The 24,577-nt window shown below is 38.5% G+C and overlaps 1 protein-coding gene across 3 annotated transcripts in view; it reads right to left on the bottom strand.

Moving 5' to 3' along the window:
• LOC105471132 (erythrocyte membrane protein band 4.1 like 4A) overlaps positions 1-24,577 on the bottom strand; it is a 258,637-nt gene that overhangs the window by 118,325 nt on the left and 115,735 nt on the right. For all 3 annotated transcript variants that reach the window (XR_011624793.1, XM_024789518.2, XM_011723498.3), the window contains one exon: positions 2,217-2,268. Coding sequence is in view for 2 of the 3 variants with exons in the window: in XM_024789518.2 (XP_024645286.1) it covers positions 2,217-2,268 (52 nt within the window). In the remaining variant the exon portion in view is untranslated. The remainder of the gene's footprint in view (positions 1-2,216; positions 2,269-24,577) is intronic.

Genomic DNA, 24,577 nt, shown 5'->3' with positions numbered 1-24,577 from the left:
GCTAATTTTCTCTAAGTTCTTCTAGCCCAAACTAGCCTTTCATTTCCCATTCACATATAAAATGGCTGTGTTCTAAATATAAGGCATCGTTACCATTTGGTTACATTTCATAATGTACAACAATGTTTCATAAACATTTGATTCTCAACAATAGCAACTTGGTAACATATGCAAGGCATGTGAAACTGCAAGGAGTTAAACAACTTGCCTAAAATCACTGGGAAGAAAAAAAAGTTTGCTAATATCTAGAGCTCAGCGCTTTGGGGTGCACTATTCTATCTATAAAGCTTCTCAGAGAAACACAAAATAGTAATACCTTTAGAGTAAGATAATACTCTTATATGCATCATTGTTTCAGAGAGCAATCAAAGGCTATAGAAATGAACATTTGGACAAGGATATGTTCAGCCAGATACTTTTTGGCTTCCTATTCTAAGACTACAAAAAAGTAAGGTGCTGATAATTCAAATTACAAAATTATTGTCTTGAATCCACGTCATGCCATGGACTCAACGTTTAAGAAACTCTTATGTAAAGTAAAGTTAATATTGTTTCACTTTAGCAAAAAATACAGAAGCCAAAAACTAGGAATCCTCTATCTTTTATGTAGACTAATTTTGAGGTCTTTGATAAGGAGTTTCTCATTAACTCAAGGAGAAATAAATCAAGATTAACTACAAGCATTCCGGTAACTAGCAAATGTTCTGTCGTTTTTATAGATTCTCTTTCTGACTAATCTATTAGAGATTTGATAGCCATTTTCCTTCACTAACAATTTCATGAGATAAAATGGAAGGATTCTTCAGTCACTAACATTTCTTCAATTATAATACCAGTTGTTTTATTCTTACTATGCAGAAATTTTTTTTTTTTTTTTTTTTTTTTTTTTTTTTTTTTTTTTTTTTTTTTTTTTTGAGACAGAGTCTCACTCTATCGCCCAGGCTGGAGTGCAATAGTGGGATCTCAGCTCACTGCAACCTCTGCCTCCTGGGTTTTAAGCAAGATACCATCTCAAAAAAAAAAAAAAAAAAGAAATCATTCCTGAAATTTTTCTGGTTTTCCAATTGGTATTTTTTTAATCAGTTCAAATACGCTAGAGCTGTAACTTGTAAACTCCAGTGGTTTCCACTACAGAGGTGGGAATGCAATGAGAAACAACAATGATGCTGACGTTCATAGAAACAGGACTTTCTGATGGCTTTGCAGTCCAGGTTTCCAGTTCCTTTTGGAAGCAGAGCTACATTCCTGCCCTTGGATCCATGGAGCATCGCACAACCAATACTACCGCAGGAAACAAGCTGACACACACAGAAAATACAGACTCAGAATGGGGGTAATGAATGTCAGAAGAATCCACTCCGTTTTGATTAGCAATAATTTACACAGTTCAGCAAAATGCTTTAATGGGGAACAGAGTTTCAGTTTAGGGAGATTAAAACATTTTGGAGATGGACAGTGATGATGGCTGCACAACAATGTAAATGTACCTAATGCTTCTGAATTGCACACAAAAATGGTTAAAAGAATCCATTTTATACGTCATGTATATTTTATTTCAATTGAAACAGACAATTTTATTTTTAAAAAGAGTATTCTTTTGCACACTTAAGGAGCCTCTGTGTTTGTGCTTATAAATAAAAACTTGGGTTCTGGAAATTAAGATTAAGGAATATATACTTAATTATATTGCATCTCCTTATAATATTCGTATTGATAAAACCAAAAAGCTAGCTCCCAAAAATGGTCTCTCTCTGAAGACCACTTTTCAGGTCACAAAAGCACCTCTTACTGGCTTAGGAAACTGAGTGGTCCGAATGGCAAAACCATGCCATAACTCAAGAAACTCAACCTCTTTAAAAGCTTGGACATTATGACCCATCCCTGCAGTCCCCCTACCACCCATTAATGTCTATTTGCCTTTTTTGTTTTAAGGTCAAATTTTAAAGACAAGCATACAGAAAAACCACAGACAAAATCAAGGGAAGGCCTGTCTCTAGGACAAATTCAATACCAAGATCCACTCAGAGACTGATTAAATTTAATATGAGTTTGGAGAAGGCCTAGCAATGCACACAATACACACATTCCCATATTCTGGCGCTTGAGTACTAGTACTCACTTCTCCAGTACTTAAACCCACTTCTGCACCCAACTAACCATGGACTTTGTCATTGCTTTCAAGCCACCCTTTAACAAAGCAAAAGTTAAATACCTACTGTTGATCAGTTCTTTGTGCTCAGCAAGAGTTTTTGCAGGATCCAGCCAATACTGTGTGAGGAAGAAAAGGACAATTAAAGAAATTAGTCAATTTTCATTAGCTTTTACTTCAAGAATATTTGCAAAATGTTACTTAAACAACACTTTAAAACTTGATAAGTTAAACACTTCCCTCATATACACAGACAAACATACGTAAGAGTTTTCTGCAGCAAGAACAGTAAAAGAAAAAACGGGCCAGTCATGGTGGCGCACACCTGAAATCTCAGCAGGGTTTGAAGAAGGACTGCTTGAGGCTAGGAGTTTAAGAACACCCTGGCCAATATGGCATGACCCCACCTTTAAAGAATAACATTAAATTAAACATAAAATACAAAGAGAAAGATGATGTTGATGTTGAAGAGAGGCAAAGAAGAACAGCAGTACTTGCTGGGTCCCTGGTTGAATTATCGTACTGATTATAATGTGACATCCAAATGCTTATGGGTGACTTCTGACTACTTTTGGTGGGAAAATAATGGCCTCAAAAAAATGTCCTCCAAGTCTCTTTCCAAAGTCTCCATCATCCCAAGCACTACTCCCCTCAGAGCCATGTCTCCTCCTAATATGTCCTCACCATCTTCGCTTCCAGTCTCATCCCTACAGGTATTGTTGCTAGGCGTTAGGAAGAAAGTAATCAAATCCTCATTAAGGATCCAGGAGAGCAGTTCAGCACAGTGGCTAGGGCCTAAATCCCAGTGCAGACCCACAGGGACTCTGTTCTGACTCTCCCCATGTCATTGCCATGTAACTTGGGACAAGTGACTGGACACCACTGAACCTTCCTCATAAGGTTGCTGTGCAGATTAAATAAATTAATACAGGTAAAGTCTTTAAAATAGCCCCTAGCTCAGGCTACACATGCCAAGAATGACTAGGTCACCTTTAATAACTGCCTTTGGCCAGTCTAAGATACCTGTTTATTAATTCAAATTAACAGTTAATGAATAGAATTTCAAGTGGTGACAGGAGAATCTGGGGCCCTGGGGAGAGGCCTTTCTTTAACTCTCACAATTATGAAGTAGAATTAACGAAGGAAAGAGATGAGGTAAGCCTCTAGCTTCGTCTCTCCATCTGTGGGAAGAGCAGGGCAGAAGCCAAAGAAGCACAGAGGGCACTGGAGTTCCCACAAAAGCAGAGTCAAAGGGATAAGGGCTGCCCTGGAGGGTCAGGAGAGGGCAGAGATGGAATCACTCCCACACTCTCCTAGCCAGATGTTGGGGACCCCCAGGGCCAAGCCACTCAGTTTCCATTTCCTCATGTTCCTTAATGAAGAAGGGGCAATTCCCACCACAGTGAGGTAGGAGCTGACCCACCTTGAGCCACGTTCCTCCCAACACTCATGCGCTGGCCCAGGTCCTCACTTTCCTTCCCCTCAGTTGAGGGCAGAATGCTTGTTCTGCTATGTAACGGCAGTAGTAGTTATAAATGGCAATTATAATGCTTTATGCAATCCCCTTACCTTTTATTCCTAATTATGAATAACAATTATTCATACTATGAATACTATGACTATGAATATGACTGTTGTAGTCATTTTACTGTAAGGTTTTATTACTATACTAAACTCTGTTCATACATACATAAGCTTCACTATTTGCTACTCATAGCAGTTTCCATTTTTTGACTTTTTTAAAAAAAAGTAGAGTAACCAACATATCTAAGTGCAGCAACTAAAAACACAATGTTCATTATTCTGGTCTTCACCATTTCTTATTTTTCAAAGGTCTAGAATCGCTCACTTTTAAAACAGAAAATGTATTTGAAGCAGAGGATGTGTCAGTGAAATGCTCTTGGAGCCCACAGCAACTAAAAACGAGGCTTTGGTGTTAAAATTATGATTCCCAGGGAAACTATAGTTCATTCAAGTAGAGTAAAATCAACCCAAATGGTAAGCTGTGTGTTGGACACAACACGGACCCATCCCTTTACGTATATAAAGCTGTGAGTTCTTCATGAAATGGAAACATGAGGTGAAGGAATGGTTTCTTGCCATTCATTTTAAACAAAAAGGTTTTACTACCCCCAGAATTTTTCAATGAAGAGAAACCCAAGGAAAAGAAACACAAATACTCATTAATACTTGCATTCGGTTTCCACTGCTACCATAACAAATTACCACAAGCTTAGAGGCTAAAATAACACCCCTTTATTATCTCAGAGTGTTGAAAGTTAGTGTCTTTCTTTGCTTCAAATTTCACAAGACTAAAATCAATATGTCAGCCTGCTGGGGTCTTGGAGAGTTGGTTGGCTAGGGGACCGTATTCCCCAGAGCACAGTAAGGGAGGGGGCTTATAGATGGGTCATTAGAGGCTCCCAGTTTCTCCAGGTGTCAAGGCACACATAACATTGGGATTAATTTCAGGCCCTACACTACACTTACACATGAGGTGTCAATATGTGCTTGTGGCAAGAAGGGAAAAAAGGAGCCTCTGGTCTTATTACTCTCTGTCTAATCTTGTTCTGAAACTAGTAAGAGGCAGAAATCAGAGAGTTTTTAATTTCTCCTCCTATCATCATCCCAAAGGACAACCTTTGCAATTTTTTTTCAGAGTTTTCAATTCCATTCACTTTGTTTTGTCTTTGTTTTCCTGTCTCCAGAATGCTTTTCAGTCTTTAAAGCCAGGTAAAGAAAATAGGAAGAAAAATTTTTAATTACATGTAATGGCAAAAAAAAATTAATCTCTTAAAATTTTTACATTAATGATAATCTGTACTATTTTAAAAATAAATCTCTTTCCTTGAGAGTGATTAAATTTGTGAGGTGAAAAAGGTAAAATGACAGTTTCAAGTAAAGTTACAAATCACAGTTCTGCAGCACAAAGCAGCAGCAGCAAGACTCAGTCAAAGGCTATTCAATCAACTCACTGCACATTTGCTATGCTAAGCGTCACCCTAGAGCCAGCCACGCACAACTCTCATTTGATCGAAATGGAAACCAGGGGTTACAGGGGTCAGACAATGATAAATGCCCAAGAAGATAAATAATAAACACAAGTCACCAGGTTTCAGAAGCCAAGATCTTGAAATGTAAAACCCACTTATGTTCAACCAAGGGAAAGATGTGACCTTGGAACCAAAGCAGTCACACTATGATGGCACTTGTCACCATTCATTATCAACAAGCAATCAAACACAGCACATGGAAGATCACAGTGAAACACATCAGCCTGTTACTCTATAGCTTAAGAGAAAAAAAGGGCACAAAAATTTGCCAATGAACACAATGTCCCTGTTTTAAGTAATACATCCAGAATACTGGTCATGGAGTGCCAATATTCTGGAGGCAGACTCTAAAATTGGGATATCATTCTTTCATTCATTCATCACTTATGGATAGCCACTATACATGTTCTTCACATGACATGTCAGACACTATCCTGAGTAGTATAAGAACACAAAGTTGAATGAGACCCATGACTAACCTCGCACTCACAGCCTCGCAGGAGACACACAGCCATGCAATTATAATACAATGTGGTGAGACAATAATTAATTGTATAAGATGAATACATATGAGATAATAAAATCATGTACAAGGAAAATTAACTGCAGGGAGAGTATACAATGGCTTTATTGGAAAGAAAATCATTAAATAGCATGTTCAAAAAAAAAAACTTTCTCAAAATACATAAATGAGGGATAACAGAGCCTTAAATCTGTATAAAGTACATGTCTATCAGCTCAACTACTCTTAAAGCAAGTGAGTAAATTTCTAAGTAATAACACAGAATGTAACACTCCAAGTCCTTTACAATTGAACGCTCTATTGAAGTCAGTGTTGCCTAATAGCTAACAAATACTCAGCTAAGCAATCAATATTCATGGAGAACTTCCAGAAAGAGAAGTAGTCCATTCAGTCTTTCCAATTGCCCCAAGTGAGGGGAAAGAGGGGAAGAGAACTGAGAACTATGCAGTGTGGTGCCCTAAGAGACTGTTCTTCTGAAGTCTCCTAGAGTTCTAATAGAATAAACCCTAAAATTTTTTAAATAAAGGAAGGACAGCATGCAACAGTAAGAGCCGTGTTGCATCTTATTTCACACCGGGTCCAATGTTGATTCAGAGAATGGCTTCTCTGAATTGTACCCTGGTGTGCTGCCTCTTGCCTAGCCAGATGGTCATGAGAAGAAATAGCCCTATCTCTCATTCTCTCTCAACATTTAAGCTGTCCATTCTCTGGGATAATCACTCAATCACTTTCCCCTTCCCCACTCCCCTCTCTCTCCTATTTCAAACATATATTATGCAGTTTGTATATGCTGACAAGCTGGATGAGATCCCATTTTGTAGAAAGGTAACATTGAACCCAAACAGACCCTACTCTCTCATCCTGATTTTGTACAGTCAGCTCCTAACATATTATACCCTAAACACTCAATCATTAAGGAGTCATGGTGACAGTCCTCTCGGACTCTGCCCCTTTGCCAGAATGGAAGAGGTAAAGCAGCTAGAGAGCCTTACCACTTCAGGCCCGTCAATCTTAATCACAGCACTGATGTAACCTGGAGAGCAATGACAGACCCTTCTTACTCTCTGACAGTTCTGGCTAAATGCCCTTGGCTGCTTTCATCCACCTTGGCTGATAATGTCTCAATTTCATTAATTTCCTAGGTAGCAGTATCAGAATTAGGTTTCGAAACTCTAATACTGTCCAGCCAATCACTATCCTAACCTTCAAAAGATATATATTAAATTGAGGGTCCAACCTTTCATTTGTCAACTGTTCTTTTGGAGTCTCCTAGAGCTATAATAGTAGAACAAACCCTAAAAAATTTTTAAAAGAAAGGACAGCATGAAATAATGAGAGTTTGCTGCATCTTATTTCACCCGGGGTCCAATGTTGACTCTCCTTTAGAGAATTTAAGAACGTTACATTGACATTTAATCAAGTTTCCTGTAGGCCAAATAAAAGGACTTAAAAGCACACACAGTTTTCATTTATATAGCGAAACAGCCTCTTCATCTAAGAGAGTTAAACAGAACTGACCATGTATCAGGGACAACAGAGCCACAAAGATCCCAAAAGTGATACAACAGGTCATTCTTCGGGAGTTCTAGGACTCAACATAATTCACATACATGTTTCAAGGAATCCAGGACTTGGGTTATAGCTATTTGTGCTTTTCCCACGGACCCTGTAAAAAGATCTAAGGCCCTCGAAGCAACATCAAGAAGATGTGATTTTAATTTGATCCTTCATGAGTCACAGAAGCCTTAGGACCTCAAGTAAAACCACCATAATAGAGCTATCTTGCAGTGGCGACAAAAACAAAGACCTGTCATTGGAGTGATCTACAGGGAGGGAGAGGTAATTACAACTGGCCGCATTTTTCAGCAAAAGCGAATTTCAAGGAATCTCTGTTGGACCATGTGGCTTCTCATAAAGTGTCACTGGCCCCGGGAATACTTCTCATTTCTCATCCATAGACCTGATACCACTCTAAGGTTACAGAAATGCAATAATAACAGCTAACATTTATTAAATTTTTACAATGTGACAGGCACTGTTGAGGACTTTACATGTATTTACTCTTTTAATCCTCTTAATAATTCTATGAATAACTACTATAATTGCCATTTCATAAATGAGGAAAATGAAATACTAAGTAAACAACTTGCCCAAAAGTACAGAACAGCAGTTCCAAGGAACTGAAGCCATTCCATCTTACACTCGGGCCCAGATACTTTCTAGAATATTGTCTGAGAAGTAATGCACAACTTAAATTTCAAGATTCTTACTCTCAACTAATACTCTTCTCCCAGCTCACTCTAATATTTGGACTCCACCAAGATACCCAATTCATTGACCCTACTACCTTTTCATTGTCCCTCGCTGATGCCCCCAACCCATGTCATTTCCCTCACTATTCATTATAATCACTCGCTTGCAAGTGTCCTCAATTCCTTTACACATCCTGCTTCCATAATATCTACTGGGGAAAAAAACCCACCCATGGGTAACTCCAATTCCCTGTATTCTCCATGCTAGCACCCAAGGAACTGAACATAACTGGAGGCTTAACTTGCACAGTTATAGGTGGGCTTGCTTTACATTCAATAGCAATAACCCAAGGGAACCCTTGGTATCACGCAGAATCCCTATTACATTTTATTCCCTCATTCTCCTTGTCCTTAAGCATCTCCTTTCCCTTCCTCACTCTCAGCTGAAGATCTTCATTACTTCACTGAAAATGGAAACAATCAGAAGAGAAATGCGTATGCATCCTGGCCCCATCGACCAACCTGCCTGCATCTGAGCTTGTGTTCTGCCTTCTCTCCTTTTGCTGTGGAGGAACTGTCCATGTTCCACGTAGGCTCATCCCTTTCTCATCTATTCAGGAACATGGTTCCAGCAACTTTCTGTTCTCTTTCCTGCACCATGAAGGTTTCCCTTTTGACAGAATCATTCTTGGAAGAATGATGTCTTTATTTCTCCCATCTTCAAAACAAAACCAAAAAACTTTGACTCCCATACCTGTCCATTTCACTTCTGTGCTTTGAAATAATTCTCTGGATGAGGAAAAAAAAAAAAGTTGTTCTACACTCTCTCATCTCCTCGTGGTCCCATTTTAGTATTTACTGCAATGACCTCCACGTTGTTCCATCTAATGATAGACACAGTTTTCATCCATGTTCTTGAAATAGGTCACATGCTTCTACGACACCCCTCACTCTTGCTTATCCCCCTGTCTTACTGGCCACGTCTTCAAAATCTGTTTCTGGTTGCTAATAATTCCCTGACCAGGAAAGACTGGACTGCTTGAGCTCATACCTCACATCAAGGCATCTATACACTGACAAATTCCCCATTAATAGCCAGACCAGAATTCCCTGCTAAATCCAACTGCCTACTTGGCATCTCCACTTAGATGCCTATTAGAATCTCAAACTTCAGATGTCCAAAAGAAAACTGATTATTCTACCCCCTTGAAAAAAAAAACTGTTCTCCTGCAGTCTTCACCATCTCAGTAAACAGCACAGCACTTTTCCATTGGTTCCAATCGAAACCTCTTTCTCTTCTATCTCTTCTATCCACCTGCAAATCTTGTTGGCTCTATGTTCAAAACGTAAACATAACAGGTCAAATTCTCACCACTCTCAGGTCCAAGCAGCCATCATCTTTCACCTGGATTTCTTCAACAACTCTTTTAATAGTATCCTTATGTCTGCCCTTGCAGTTAGAGAAAATCATTTAAACATGGGTCAAATCAGCTAACTCTTCAATATCCTCCAGCGGTTTCCTTTCTCACTCAAAGTAAAACCCAAAATCCTTCTAACAACCTATAAGGCCTTCCATGATCTGGCCCCACTCCCTCCACTTTCCACTAAGTGTTTTTGGGATGAAGTAGCAAGAAGGACCTTAAGGAGAGTATTGGCAGAAGCCTCAGGGCTTGCAGGGAGGCTGTCTCTAAGAGCCTCAATTAAAACAGAGAAAGCTATTGGAAACAGAAAAAAAAGTGTGGAATAAAAAATGTACTGAACGAACTGGATGATTCAGATAAGCAGGTTTCCACGTAAACTGTTGAAAGTGCTTATTGGCTTCATTTTGCTGCCTATGAATGAAATGTAAGAAGAGAGAGATAAGCTAAAAAGAAAGAAAAACTATTAAAATATAAAGGAGCCAGGACTTTTTACTGAGTATAAAAGTAAAACTTTCTCATTCCTAGTCCTATCAGAAGGCAAACAATGCTGCAATTAAGAAATGGCTTCTGGGCTAAGAATGAATCCAGCATGTTGTCAGGTAAACATGCTGTAACTGTAAAATCCTTTATTAGGTGTAATATAATTTTTAAGATTTAACACCATGCCTCATGGACCCTTTCAAAACAAGATTCTCTAATAAGATTAATTGTGTCCCAACAGCCTTACAGGGAATTTAAGGTACAGAAGAGCTTATTCCAGAGCAATCTGTGGGTGCTGCTTTTGTCTAATAAAGTTAATTAAAGGTTGATTCATAAGAAATCCACAAAAACTTTTAGAAGAATTATACAAGCTTGGACTGAAAGGGACAGGGATACTACAAACTGAAAAGAGGCCTTTGAACTCCCAATCTTCCTTAGGCAAAACCCAGGCCGAGAACACTACACCACTGTAAATACACACTACTTTTTATTTAAAAAGCAAGCAAGCCCAGACAACAGAAACGAGAGCCTAGAAGACAGAGCCAATCGTCATAGTGAATAACTCCTAGGCAATAGGACCAAGTCCTAATTAGAGAAATGACCACATGTGTCTGGCTAGGTTTCAAAACGAGTATTATGGACTAGTAATTGTTGTGTGACTCCTGTTTTGCCCCTTTCTAACTGGAGGCATTTATACTGGTTATCCTATGCATGTTCCACAGGGGCAGGTAGGCAGGAAACATATATCTTATCACCTTAATTCACATATCTTCAGATCAAAAGGGACTGTACTCAAGGACTTAAACTTGAGGGCAAATGCTCAAAGAGTCTGATTTGAGGAGATGGTATATCTTTATTGACTGATTGATTGATTGATTGAGACAGAGTCTCACTCTGTCGCCCAAGCTGGAGTGCAGTGGTGCGATCTCAGCTCACTGCAAGCTGGAGATGGTATATCTTAAGCTCAAGTCCCATGTCATAATAAATAAGAATATTGGGAGGCCTTGGGAGGGATGAGTGCATTTTATATGTAAAAAGAATATAAATAATTTTTGGCCAGAGGAATCTCATGTATTAAAACATCTCTTTAAATTAGTCAACACTTTTCCTATCAAAAGGTATAATGTAGTATTTCTCCCCTTTAAATGTTACCTGGCCAAGAGTAAAAACAGTGTATGGTATAGTGATGGAAGAGAAGGCTAGAGAAAGATCTACAGATCACAGATAGGGCCCAGATCATAAAGAGTCTCGTATGCATAATAGAATTTGAATTTAAGCAGAATACTATGGATAGTCACTGAAATCTTATAAGGAGGGGAGCAACTTGATAATATTTGCATTTTAATCTGATCACCTTGACAGCAAGTAAAAGGAGAGTGGGTTAAAGTAAAGCAAACCTGGAATCCAGGAGCCTAATCAGCCTACTCAGGTAATTCAGGAAAAACTTTGAGAGGTGCAAATTTGAGGGAATTTGAGTGGCAGGGGGCCGGGGGGAGTGTTGCCTGGACTTTACTTCGAACCAATAGAATGTCACAGAAGTAACATTGTGTGGTGGCAGAAGTAACTGCCTGCCATCTGAGACTTGGTCATGCACAGCGACCGTGCTCCTTCTGTTATTCTTCCCTTCCTTTGCCCTCTGGATGTTCGCCCTTGCGAGGAAGCCAAGCAACAACACAGAGAGTCCACAAGTAGGAACCCCATTCCCAGTTGAAGCCTGGCCAATGCCAACATCACCCAGCTCACACAAGACTGAGACTTCAGATGACTCCAGCCTCCAGCCTTCATGCTGCTCCAGCAGACACTAAGTAGAATAGACATGAGCGGGCTCTGCCAAGCCCTGTCAAAGTCGCAGATCCACGAGCAAAATGTGTGTCGGCATAATTTAAAGCCCCTACATTTTGAGATGGCTAGTTACACAACAATGAATAACAGGAACACCTCCCAATTTATCCAGACCTCTTTTATCTTCATTCTTGTATTAAAGAAACTTGCTGTTCCTCCTGTATTTATACCATCTGTGAACGTGATGTGCATGCCCTTTATGTCTTCATCCCAGGTACTGGCATAGATGTTCTAGAATATACCTAGAAACCTCCCTCCATCCACATCATTTGAGAAACCAGAGGTGACTCTGAAAAGTCATCCTAACTAACTAACTTTCAATTTAGCAATCATTTTTCCATTTAGTCCACAAAGACATCATATAAACTTTTCTGTATATCTTTGACTTCCAAACATACTAATTTTATTCCTAATAACGTGGTCTGATGAAAGTTGCTTTTTTTGTTACTGAAAATACACTGGATTCCAGGGACCTACTATTATATGTCTTCAGAGCCCACCAATCATTTTATAAACATGCCTTCCTGCCAAGATATGCCTATCTCTCGTGGAGCTGCCCTACAATTGCATCTAATAGGCTGTTTCAAATCTCTTAGGACCAGGGCACATAATAACCAATGTGTTCAGATTTCTTCCTAAAATGAAAATAAAAATGGTTTTAGGGATCACAGATTCCTTGAGAAAGTGCTGAATCCCGTGAGTGGACTCTAAGATAATCAATTTGGGCTGCTTAAGAAACCTTAGATCTCTGGAAAGTTTCAACTACATTTTGGGTAAATGAAGTTGTAACACAATTTTTAAATGTGGATAAGTGAGGCATCGCTGTATACAGACTATGAGACCATTTCATCTTGAAATAAAATCCTAAGTTTGCCATGTCTTGAAACTGTAGTAATTTAAATTACACAGGTGGTTAAGTTAGGGTTCATTTAAACTCTGTCCTAGAAGCTGAACATAAACGCAGTTTTAGCTAACCAAGTAATCTGGCACAAAGGAGCTAAGTCAGCCCAGGGAGCTGCGAAGTCAGTAGGGTCCAGGTGCCCTGCTCAGCACCACCCATACAGTTGCACCAACTCCAGCATGCTCAGTTCACATGGTTAGCACAGCTGCACACTGTAGCCTTGCCCCTTCTCATCTTCAATTACAGTCTCCTCTCCCTAAATGACCTTATTTGGTCTCATGACTTTAAAAACCAGAGACTCCTAGATGTGACTCCAGCCTATTCCTCTACTCCCCTAACATCTCTAGGATGTCGAATGGACATTTTAAACCCAACATATGCAAATCAGAACTGACTTCACAGACTGAAAAACCAGCTCCCTATCACTCTCTATCACTCCTCATCTTGACATTTCCAATAGAAATGTACACAGAGCCTACAATAGCCTGCTGGGCCCTATGTTATGGGGGCCCTGCCCACCTTCCCACTTCATCACCCTCTTCCTTACAACTCTAGCATCACTGGACTCCTCTCAGTTCCAGAACACTTCGCATCTGTCTCTGCCTTAGGGCCCCACGCCAACTGTTCCTCCTGCCTGCCATGCTCCTCCCCGTATCACTCCAGCCTCAGGGTAAATATCAAAGAGGTGTCTTCTAACCACCAGTGGTGTTTATGATACATATTGGTTTTCATCCGTGCTCCTGGTTCGTAACTCTCATAGCCCTTGTTAGTCTTTTGTTGAAGTGTTGGGAATGTTAGGCCTCAGGACACAAAGTCTCTCTCCTGCCCTCCTTTCACCTGCCCCAAGCAGGACTCTAACCTTCCCCCACCTTTCTGACTGTCGGTCTTAAGACCTTCCCCTGTGTTCATACAGATCATGGGGGAGTGGGGAACCCTCCCCAGAGAAGGTCTAGCCTTATACACCTGGAAAAGGAATGCTGACATCATGACACTTCCATAAACACTCAAGAGGACTTGGGGTCCAGGGAGCTTCTAGGTAGCTGAACACATATAGGTTCCTGGAGGGTGGCATGCCCAGGCTGGGCATGGAAGCTCCATGCCCCTTCCCCCATACCTCACCCTACACATTTCTTCATCTATATATTCTGCAGTATCCTTTATAATAAACTGGTAAATATAAGTGTTTCCCTGAGTTTCGTAAGCCGCTCTAGCAAATTAATCAAACCCAAAGAGAAGGTCGTGGGAACTCCAACTTGAAGCCAGTCGGTCAGAAGTTCCAGAGGCCTCAGTCAGGAGCAGTGGCTCACGCCTGTAATTCCAGCATTCTGGGAGGCTAAAGTAGGAGGATTGCTCAAGCCCAGAAGTTTAAGACCAGCCTGGGCAACATAGTGAGACGCTACTATAGTCTCCAAAAAAAAAAAAGGTAGCAGTAGTAGTTCCAGAGGCCTGGACTCATACTGGTGTCCAGGGGTGCAGAGAACAGTCTGGGGGACTGAGCCCCAACCTGTGGGCTCTTATGCTATCTCCAGGTAGATAGTGTCGAAACTGAATTGGAGGACACCCAGCTGCTATCCACTGCTTGGTGTGTGGGGAGAAAATATCCACACATTTGGTCCCAGAAGTTTCTTCTACAAGTTAGAGCAGAGGAAAAACATGGTTGGAGAGTTTTTCTGTACATTCCACCCAATGGAAGGAGCCTCCACAAAACTCTAGCATATCATCTTATTTTCAAAGCGTATAGTACCTGATATTTGAGCATCTCTTTACAGTCTGTCTCACCCCTGGAAATAAAATCCTTCAGACCAGGGACCTTGGCTCTTACCCACCACTGTGCCACACTTCCTGAGACACAGTGACTGCCTCGTAAGTATCTGCTATGTGACTAAATGGAGATGAGCAACAGCAAATGCTCATATTTCCTCACAGTCCCAGGTCAGGGTGTGCTGATGCGAGTAAGGATATAACTCTTAAAAATGTTAAACAAGACACTTCCTGAATATCCTCTATAAAACATCCTGCGACCCCCAAAACTGATGGGTAACATGAAATAATAAGCTCCTATAGATCATCAGCTTTTAAAGGCTCACTTCTGTTAATTCATAAGGCAGCTCTCAAAACTCATAGTCCAGAAGGGAAAGTAGGTAATACCCACTCTCCCACCAACCAAAAAAGCACCTGCACAACTTTTTAATAATTCCAATAACATCTCTCTTATTGGAACAGGTCCTAAAATGATAGACAAACTAGTCACTTAGCTTTCAGTACATGCAATAAATTTGCAATTTTATAAAATAGAAGTAGAATAGAAAATATTCCATAAAATACATTTTATTAGTAGGCTACTGATACATCCCAATTAAATTGTTATTATATTCAAGGAGAAAACTCTCTTAAGATGCAGAATAAGGTTAAATCAAGGTTAATTTATCAGAGCTTTGTGTTGAAACTCTAAATTTAAAAACAAACTAGTTTTCTATGATAATCAAGAAAATGTCTAAAATCATTAACTCTAAAATCACTGTTTTCCAATTAGTCAATCAACTGTCTGAAATTCCTTCCTTTATGGCTTATTCTGATTTAACCAGGGAGAAGGACACTCTAATTTAATAAATGCTCATAGTAAAGAAATCAATAGTTCTTTCACTTATGTATATAACTAAGAAGGTATGGGTCACAGAAATTTCTCAGGTACTGCATTTATTGATAAGAACACCTAGCATATCTACACACCTGGTTTTATATACAAAAATATAAATGTATATGGATATATGGATATATACAAATATATACACATATGTATATGTTGACAATATGTATATGTTGACATTCCTGACAGTTTTGTTATTAAGTACTTTGTATCTTTATTGTTTTCAATTGCTGTCGTCGTTGTTGTTTGATGGAAGCTTTTTTTTAACATTTAAGTTCAGGGATACATGTGCAGGTTTGTTATACAGGTAAACTCGTGTCACGGGGGTCTGGTGTACAGATTAATTTTGTGACCCAGGTATGAAGCCTGGTACCCCTTAGTTATTCTTCCTGATCCTCTCCCTCCTTCCACCTCCCACCCTCCTCCTTCTAATTTACTTTCAGTAAAGAAGGCACTGGGTGCCATTAACAAAGAAAAACTTTCTCTGCAAGATAGAATTCAGCCCTTCACCTCCCTAAACCTAGAAACCACAAGATAAAATATTATACATGACCCATGGAAGACACATTCATGCCTACTGCGATCAACCATTTGAGGGAAAGGAGGAAAAAAGAACTGAAGTTTAAAATGTGTCATGGAGCTGATCCTACACAAACCTGGGTCCTTCAAGAGATGTTTTTGAGTCCATGTCAAAATCAACAAACTGAAGACCAATCAATCAAAGCATGCTCTGCTTTTCCCGATGTCGCAGTGAGGAAAGCATGCAGTGCACCAAGCGACTTTGGGGGTGCCATTTGGAAGGCTACCCTCTCAGCACTTCCCGGGGTTATTTCAGGCATGTGAGCTTCTGAATTCTTGTGGTGTATCACATGACTATGCTCAGAAGAGGGCACACCTACTCTAAACAGAAAATGCTCCAGAAAAACATCATCTCTTCCTATCCTATTAAACAGTTTAACCATGAAAAAATAGAAAAATCTACTTTTAGAAGTGCTATTTATTATAAACAATGTTTTTAAATCATGGGATCCACCAATATACAGTTACACGTGATACTGTCTGAACTCAACTTCTCATATACCTTCTTTTATTACATACTACATTATTATACCTCTAATCAGACAAGAATATTCTAAACAGCACCTGGTAGCTGCCAGCACATTAAAAATATCCTGTACCTGTCTTTCTTATAATCCCAATAGGAATTTTCAATCTAACTTCCTAATATCTCAGTAAAGCTTTTTCTTTTTCTTTTTTTTAATATAAGTTAAATCTGGTTAAAATGAACAGCAGGAGAGGCCTTTCATAAGAGAAGGAGGGAGCAGGCAGACGTGGGAAGGAGAGGTGGAGGAATGCTCTTGTCAAGGCTCTCGCCTCCCACTGACCTGCCCACACTGTCCAGGCGAGAGTTCTTTAATTCAATAACATTACAGATCACTTGTTTTGCAGTGACAGAGGTGGTAATAAAGTAGATAGGATGCTTCCCTTCAAAAACTATCAGATCAAATGTTATTATTCAACAGGCACAAACAATGTTGTATTTGTAATATGTGATACAAGAAGGCCCAAAATATTTCTGGGGGGTCGGGGAAAGCTTCAGGAAGGAAGAAATAGCAGAAACACCACACTCTGGGGATGGTAATGATAAACAGGATTTAACCAAGGAAAAATGAGGGAAGGGAAGAGAACAAGAAGGGTGTTCAGGCAGGGGAGGCAGCACATACAATCCTCAGAGACACTATGGTACAGCTAAGGAGTTGCAGGTAGTTCACTGGAGCTATGGTGTACCTGAAGTACGCATTTGGATGGGGAACTGAAAAGTCATTTTGCAAGAAAAGGAGCTCAAGATAACCAAGGGCTGTGTATCTTAAAGGAGTTTGTAAACCGTGTTTAGATTTTGATTTTCCCTTAGGGAGCCATTAAAGAATTTTAAGCCACAGAACGAGACATGATCAAAGTCACCTTTCTGAAAGAAAACTGCAATTGCAGTGGGAAAAACTGGAGGGAGTAAGACCAAAGACAGGACAGCCAGTCAAAAAAGCTTTTATAGAAACCCAAGCTCATCTGGCACCAAAACTAAAATTCAGAGATGGAGACTGATTTTAGAGAGGTGAATGGGTGACCACAAGTCCTGTTTACACTAGTTGTCCCAGCTTAGTTATTAACAACGTCCCTTTTTACTGTCAGAAGTATCCTGGATTAGTGAGTGAACTGTATGGTCACTCTAGGCATTAAGGAGTGAAACTGCCAGGACTTGGTGACTGGCTATGAGGAGAGGTGAGATGATGTAGTTGGGAATGACACCCAAGATTCTAGCTCGAGCAATCGGGTAGATGGTGTTGGCATTCACTAAGCTATCGTAACAAAGGTGCAGGCACCTCAGGGATGCTACGTGAGGACTTTCCAAAGGATACATGGGTAAACATAGATTTAAGAACTCAATTTCCAGATTCTCAACTTCCACATACACTCTATTCCAAAACTGATCTACTGAAGAATAGACCCAAGATTATGGCATTATGCTAATTCTCCTTTCCTACTGCACTCTCCTTTCAAAATTCTCCATTCCCAATTTACTGAAAGGCACCTTTCAGCCCTGTCAAGCTCCTCTAGTGCATTGCCCAAGGGTATGAATAATCACAAGAGAAGAATAGAAAGACTAATATACTGATATTAACAAAGTTGTCTTTAATAAAGACACCATAAATCAGAAAAAATAGTTTTATGTCTTTTTCCATTTTATACATATTTCTGGCAAGGACTAGGCAAAGTGTTAGAAGCATGATATTTTGGCCTATACTTGGGTGGTTCTAAAATCAGATATATTGTACAGTAGGGCAGCACCAGGAGTGATTTTTGTTTAATGATCTTGCAACTTCCATACTCTAGTTATTGTCAGTTCCTTAAGAATAAGACAAATCAAAGTCTTGGTAAGTGAAAGCAGACTTATCTAGGTAACAAAATCCTTTGCCTTATCTGTCTTAGGAATAGAATTCCAAAATGAAATACTTTTCACAGAACTCAAGTTAACATTTTTATTTAAATTGACAAAATGACAGAAAGCAAGTTAGTTTGGCTAAGTGGTTTAAGAATGACTGGCTTTGTCCAAGAGTTTTATGTTGGAGACTTTTCATAAGCCAAATGAACTAAACCTGCAATTCCAAGATTATAATGAAAATATAAAGTATGTGATTAGATAAAAGCACTTTATTAAAAGTCTTACCTTGGCAAACATATGTTAAAATTAATCATTTTTAAATTTTTCTAAATCCCTTCTATTTAATATTTATTTAATATTGGATTAAATCAGGTGGCTCTAAAAAGGAAAATATTATAATTAATAATATTTTGCTAAGAGTTGGTAAAGCATTTTTTAATACATTTCCTAGAAATTGTGGAGTTGAATTACTATAATGATCAATTAACAAATTTTAAGTCAGGTGGTCTTGAATTCATTGTTTTCAACTAAACTGAAGAAAAACCCAATTGAATGGTCTGAAAAAACACTGCTCTCAGATATATAAGAAAAAGGTAGAGTTGGAATCATTCCAGGAATATATTATAATGGACTAACTGGAAAGGAAAAGTCCCATTCATCTCATTAAAAGATGCATTTCCAATAAATACTTACATTTTATGTTTAATAATTTTTTCCATAGGTTTTTGGGGAACAGGTTAGGTATTCAGTTACATGAGTAAGTTCTTTAGTGGTGATTTGTGAGATTTTGGTGCACCCATCACCCAAGCAATATACACTGAAGCCAATTTGTAGTCTTTTATCCCTCACCCGCTTCCTACCCCTTCCCTCCAGAGACTCCAAAGTCCATTGTATCATTCTTATGCCTTTGCATCCTCATAGATTAGCCCCCACTTACAAGTGAGAACATACAATGTTTGCTTTTCCATTCCTGAGTTACTTCAATTAGAATAATAGTCTCCAATCCCATCGAGGTTGCTGTGAATGCCATTAATTCATTCCATTTTATGGCTGAGTAGTATTACATCATATACATGTATATACACACACACATATATACACATACATATATACACACATATATACATACACACACACACACCACAGTTCCTTTATTCACTCGTTGACTGATGGGCACTTGGGTTGGTTCCACATTTTTGCAATTCTGAATTGTGCTGCTATAAACATGCGTGTGCAAGTATCTTTTTGTATGACTTCTTTTCCTCTGGGTGGATACCCAGTAGTGGGATTGCTGAATCAAATGGTAGTTCTACTTTTAGTTCTTTATAAAGAATCTCCACACTGTTTTCCATAGTGGCTGTACTAGTTTACATTCCCACCAGCAGTGTAGAAGTGTTCCGTTTTCATCATATCCATGCCAAAATCTATTATTTTTTTATTTTTTGATAATGGCTAGGTAAGGTGGTATTGCATTGTGGTTTTGATTAGCATTTCCCTGATCATTAGTGACGTTGAGCGTTTCTTCATATATTTGTTACCGTTTGTATATCTTCTTTCGAGAATTGTCTACTCATGTCCTTAGTCCACTTTTTGATGGGATTATTTGCTTCTTTCTTATTTGAGTTCCTTGTAGATTCTGGATATTAGTCCCTTGTCAGATGTATAGATTGTGAAGATTTTCTCCCACTCTGTGGGCTGTTCACTCTGCTGACTGTTCCTTTTGCCATGCAAAAGCTCTTTAGTTTAATTAAGTCTCATCTATTTATCTTCATTTTTGTTGCATTTGCTTTTGGGTTCTTGGTCATGAAATCTTTGCCTAAGTCAATGTCTAGAAGGGTTTTTCCAATGTTAGCTTCTAGCATTTTTATAGTTTCAAGTCTTAATGATTTAGGACTTAAATATAAGTCCTTGATCCATCTTGAGTTGATTTTTGTATAAGGCAAGAGATAAGGATCCAGTTTCATTCTCCATCATGTGACTTGCCAATTATCCCAGCACCATTTGTTGAAAAGGGTGTCCTTTCCCCACTTCGTTTTTGTTTGCTTTGTCGAAGATCAGTTGGCTGTAAGTATTTGGGTTAATTTCTGGGTTCTCTATTCTGTTCCATTCGTCTATGTCCCAATTTTTATACCAGTATCATACTGTTTTGGTGACTATGGCCTTATAGTACAGTTTGAAATCAGGTAATGTGATGCCTCCAGCTATGTTCTTTTTGCTTAGTCTCGCTTTGGCTATGCAGGCTCTTTTTTGGTTCCATATGAACTTAGGATTGTTTTTTCTAGTTCTGTGAAGAATGATGGTGGTATTTTGATGGAAATTGCAATGAATTTGTAGATTGCTTTTGGCAGTATGGTCATCTTTACATTATTGATTCTACCCATTCATGAACATGAAATGTGTTTCCATTGGCTTTCAACTTTTCCCCGTTCATATTATATTGGCTGTGGGTTTGTCATAGATGGCTTTTATTACACTGAGGTATGTCCCCTGTATGCCAATTTTGCTGAGGGTTTTAATCGTGAAGAGATGCTGAATTTTGTCAAATGCTCTTTCTGCATCTACTGAGATGATCGTGTGATTTTTGTTTTTAACTGTGTTTATGTGATGTTTCACATTTATTGACTTGTGTATGTTAAACCATCCCTGCATTCCTAGTATGCAACACACTTGATCGTGGTGGATTATCTTTTTTAGATGCTGTTGGATTCAGTAAACTAGTATTTTGTTAAGGATTTTTGCATATATGTTCATCAGGGATATTGCTCTGTAGTTGTCTTTGTTATACTGGCTTCATAGAATGATTTAAGGAGGATTTCCTCTTTCTCTACCTTGTGGATAATTATTGATATTATTATGTCAATATGATTGGTATTAATTCTTCTTTGAATGTTGGTAGAATTCAACCGTGAATTCATCTGGTCCTGGACATTTTCTTGTTGGTAATTTTTTTACTACCATTTCAATCTCACTGCTTGTTAATGGTCTGTTCAGGGTTTCTAATTCTTCCTGATTTAAGCTAGGAGGATTGTCTCTTTCCAGGAGTTTATCCATCTCCTCTATGTTTTCTAGTTTATGCAAGTAAAGGTGTTCATAGTAGCCTTGAATGATCTTTTGTATTTTGGTGGTGTCCATTGAAATATCTCCCATTTCATTTCTAATTGAGCTTATTTGGATCTTCCCTCTTCTTTTCTTGGATAATCTTGCTAATGGTCTATCAATTTATTTATCTTTTCAAAGAAGCAGCTGTTTGTTTCATTTATCTTTTGCATTTCTTTTTGTTTCAATTTCATTTAGTCCTGCTCTGACCTTGGTTATTTCCTTTATTCTGTTGGGTTGGGTTTGTTCTTGTTTCTCTAGTACCTTGAGGTGTGATCTTAGATTGTCTAGTTGTGCTCTTTCAGACTTTTTGATATAGGCATTTAAGGCTATGAACATTCCTCTGAGCACCACTTTTGCTGTATCCCAGAAGTTTTGATAGTTGTGTCACTATTATCGTTCAGTTTAAAGAATTTTTTCCACTATGGTCTGAGATAGTACTTGATATAATTTCAGTTTTCTTAAATTTATTCAGACTTGTTTTGTGGCCTATCATATGGTCTGTTTTGGAGAAAGTTCCACGTGCTGATGAAAAGAATGTATATTCTGAAATTGTTGGGTAGAATGTTCTGCAAATGGCCAGGTGTGGTGGCTCACACCTGTAATCCCAGCACTCTGGGAGGCCAAGGCAGGTGGATCACCTGAGGTCAGGAGTTTGAGACCAGCCTGGTCAACATGGTGAAACCCATCTCTACTAAAGAAAGTTATATAAATATCTGTTAAGTTCATTTGTTCCAGAGTATAGTTTAAATCCATTGTTTCTTTGTTGACTTTCTGTCCTGATGATCTGTCTAGTGCTATCAGTGCAGTACTAAAGTTCCCCACTATTGCTGTGTTGCTCTCTATCTCATTACTTAGGTCTAGTAGTAATTGTTTTATAAATTTGGGAGCTCCAGTGTTAGGTGCATATATATTTAGGATTCTGATATTTTCCTGTTGGACAAGGGCTTTTATCATAATGTCCTACTTTGTCTTTTTTAACTGACCTTAAAGTTTGTTTTGTCTGATATATGCCTGCTTGCTTTTGGTGTCTATTTGCATGGAATATCTTTTTCCACCCCTTTACCTTAAGTATATGTGAGTCCTTATGTGTTAGGTGAGTCTCTTGAAGTCAGCAGATACCTGGTTGGTGAATTCTTATCCATTCTGCAATTCTGTATCTTTTAAGTGGAGCATTTAGGCCATTTACATTCAGCATTAGTATTGAGTATGAGGTACTATTCCATTCATTGTGCTATTTGTTGCCTGTATACCTTGTGGTTTTTTTTATTGTATTTTTGTTTTATAGGTCCTGTGAGACTTATGCTTTAAGGAGGTTCTGTTATTGATGTGTTTCCAGGATTTGTTTCAAGATTTAGAGCTCCTTTTAGCAGTTCTTATAGTGCTGGTTTGGGAGTGGCAAATTCTCTCAGCATTTGTTTGTCTGAAAAACACTACCTTTTCATTTATGAAGCTTAGTTTCGCTGGATACAAAATTCTTGGCTGATAATTGTTTTGTTTAAGGAGGCTGTAGATAGGGACCTAATCCCTTCTAGCTTGTAGGGTTTCTGCTGAGAAATCTGCTGTTAATCTGATAGGTTTTCCTTTATAGGTTACCTGGTGCTTTTGCCTCACAGCTATTAAGATTCTTTCCTTCATCTTAGCTTTAGATAACCTGATGACAATGTGCCTAGGTAATGATCTTTTTGCAATTTCCCAGGTATTCTTTGAGCGCCTTCTATTTGGATGTTTAGGTCTTTAGCAACGCTGGGGAAGTTTTACTAGATTATTCCCCCAAATATGTTTTCCAAACTTTTGGATTCCTCTTCTTCCTCAGGAATGCCAATTATTCTTAGGTTTGGTCACTTATGTAATCACAAATTTCTTGGTGGCTTTGTTCATGTTTTTAAATTCTTTTTTTCTTCGTCTTTGTTAGATTGGGTTAATTTGATAACCTTGTCTGCCTGTTCGAGTCTATTGCTGAGAATTTCAAGAACATTTTGCATTTCTGTAAGTGTGTCCTTTATTTCCTGAAGTTATGATTGTTTTTTATTTATGCTATCTATTTCACTGAATATTTCTCCCCTCATTTCTTGTATCATTTTTTTGATTTCCTTAAATTGAACTTCACCTTTCTCTGGTGCCTCCTTAATTGGCTTAATAATCAACCTTCTAAATGCCTTTTCAGGTAAATCAGGGACTTTTTCTTGGTTTGGATCCATTGCTGAGGAAAGAGTATGCTTTTTTGGGTGTTGAAGAACCTTCTTTTATCATATTACCAGAATTGTTTTTCTAGTTCCTTCTCCTTTGGGTAAACTATGTTAGAGGGAAGATCTGGAGCTCAAGGCTGCTGTGCAGATTTTTTTGTCCCATGGGTGTTCCCTTGATGTAGCACTCTCCCCCTTTTCCTAGGAATGTGGCTTCCTGAGAGCTGAGATGCAGTAACTATTATTTCCCTTCTGGATCTAGCCACGCAACAGGGCTACCAGACTCCAGGCTGATACTAAGGGTTATCTGCACAGAGTCCTGTGATGTGAACCGTCCTCATATCTCTCAGCCATGGATACCAGCACAGTATTTGCAGTGTCTCTGGGGTCCTGCAGGAGCAATCTGCTTCCTTCAAAGGGTCTGTGGATTCTCTCAGCTTTCTTGGTATATTTCTGCAATAGTTCTGGAGCAGAATTTCACAGTGCAAGTCTCCACACACTGCACTATCTGTCTAAGTGGGAACTGCAATCTAGTCCTGTCCCCATCTGTCATTTTCCCCAGAAAATATGTTTAATAATTATTAAAATGCATAGTATTTTGCTGTTTTAATTAATTATATAGTGACAACCATGGTAATAACAACTACTCTTAGTGTTCACTAACAATTAGATCCTTAACATCTCAGGAAATAAACTTTTAAAATATCAATTTATATGTATATTATGGATATATGTATTTTATTAATAAAAATATAATAACATTTTAGGGAGAAAGTAGAATAGGAATACAAGTTTAAAGACATAAAAGGAATAAAGAAAAGTTTCTGATTTTTACAAAAGAGTTTGTTCATATATTTTTGTAAAGGTAGATGAAGAGTACAAAATTGCTATGAAATATAAATTCACAGGATACACTTAAAAGGAATATGACAATTTGCTTTTACAATGTCAATATTTAAGATAAACCAAAGACCTGGATCTGTTAAAACTTACAAAATTTTAATTCTCAATCTAAAATTATACACAAGTACATGGTTTTTTTAAAAAAATCGTAGACCTGGTATGGTGGCTCACACCTGTAGTCCTAGC

Source organism: Macaca nemestrina, chromosome 6 (assembly GCF_043159975.1).
Source record: "Macaca nemestrina isolate mMacNem1 chromosome 6, mMacNem.hap1, whole genome shotgun sequence".
Lineage (NCBI taxonomy): Eukaryota > Metazoa > Chordata > Mammalia > Primates > Cercopithecidae > Macaca > Macaca nemestrina.
Note: the sequence above shows the minus strand (reverse complement) of the source record. Positions and strands in the feature narration are given on the sequence as shown.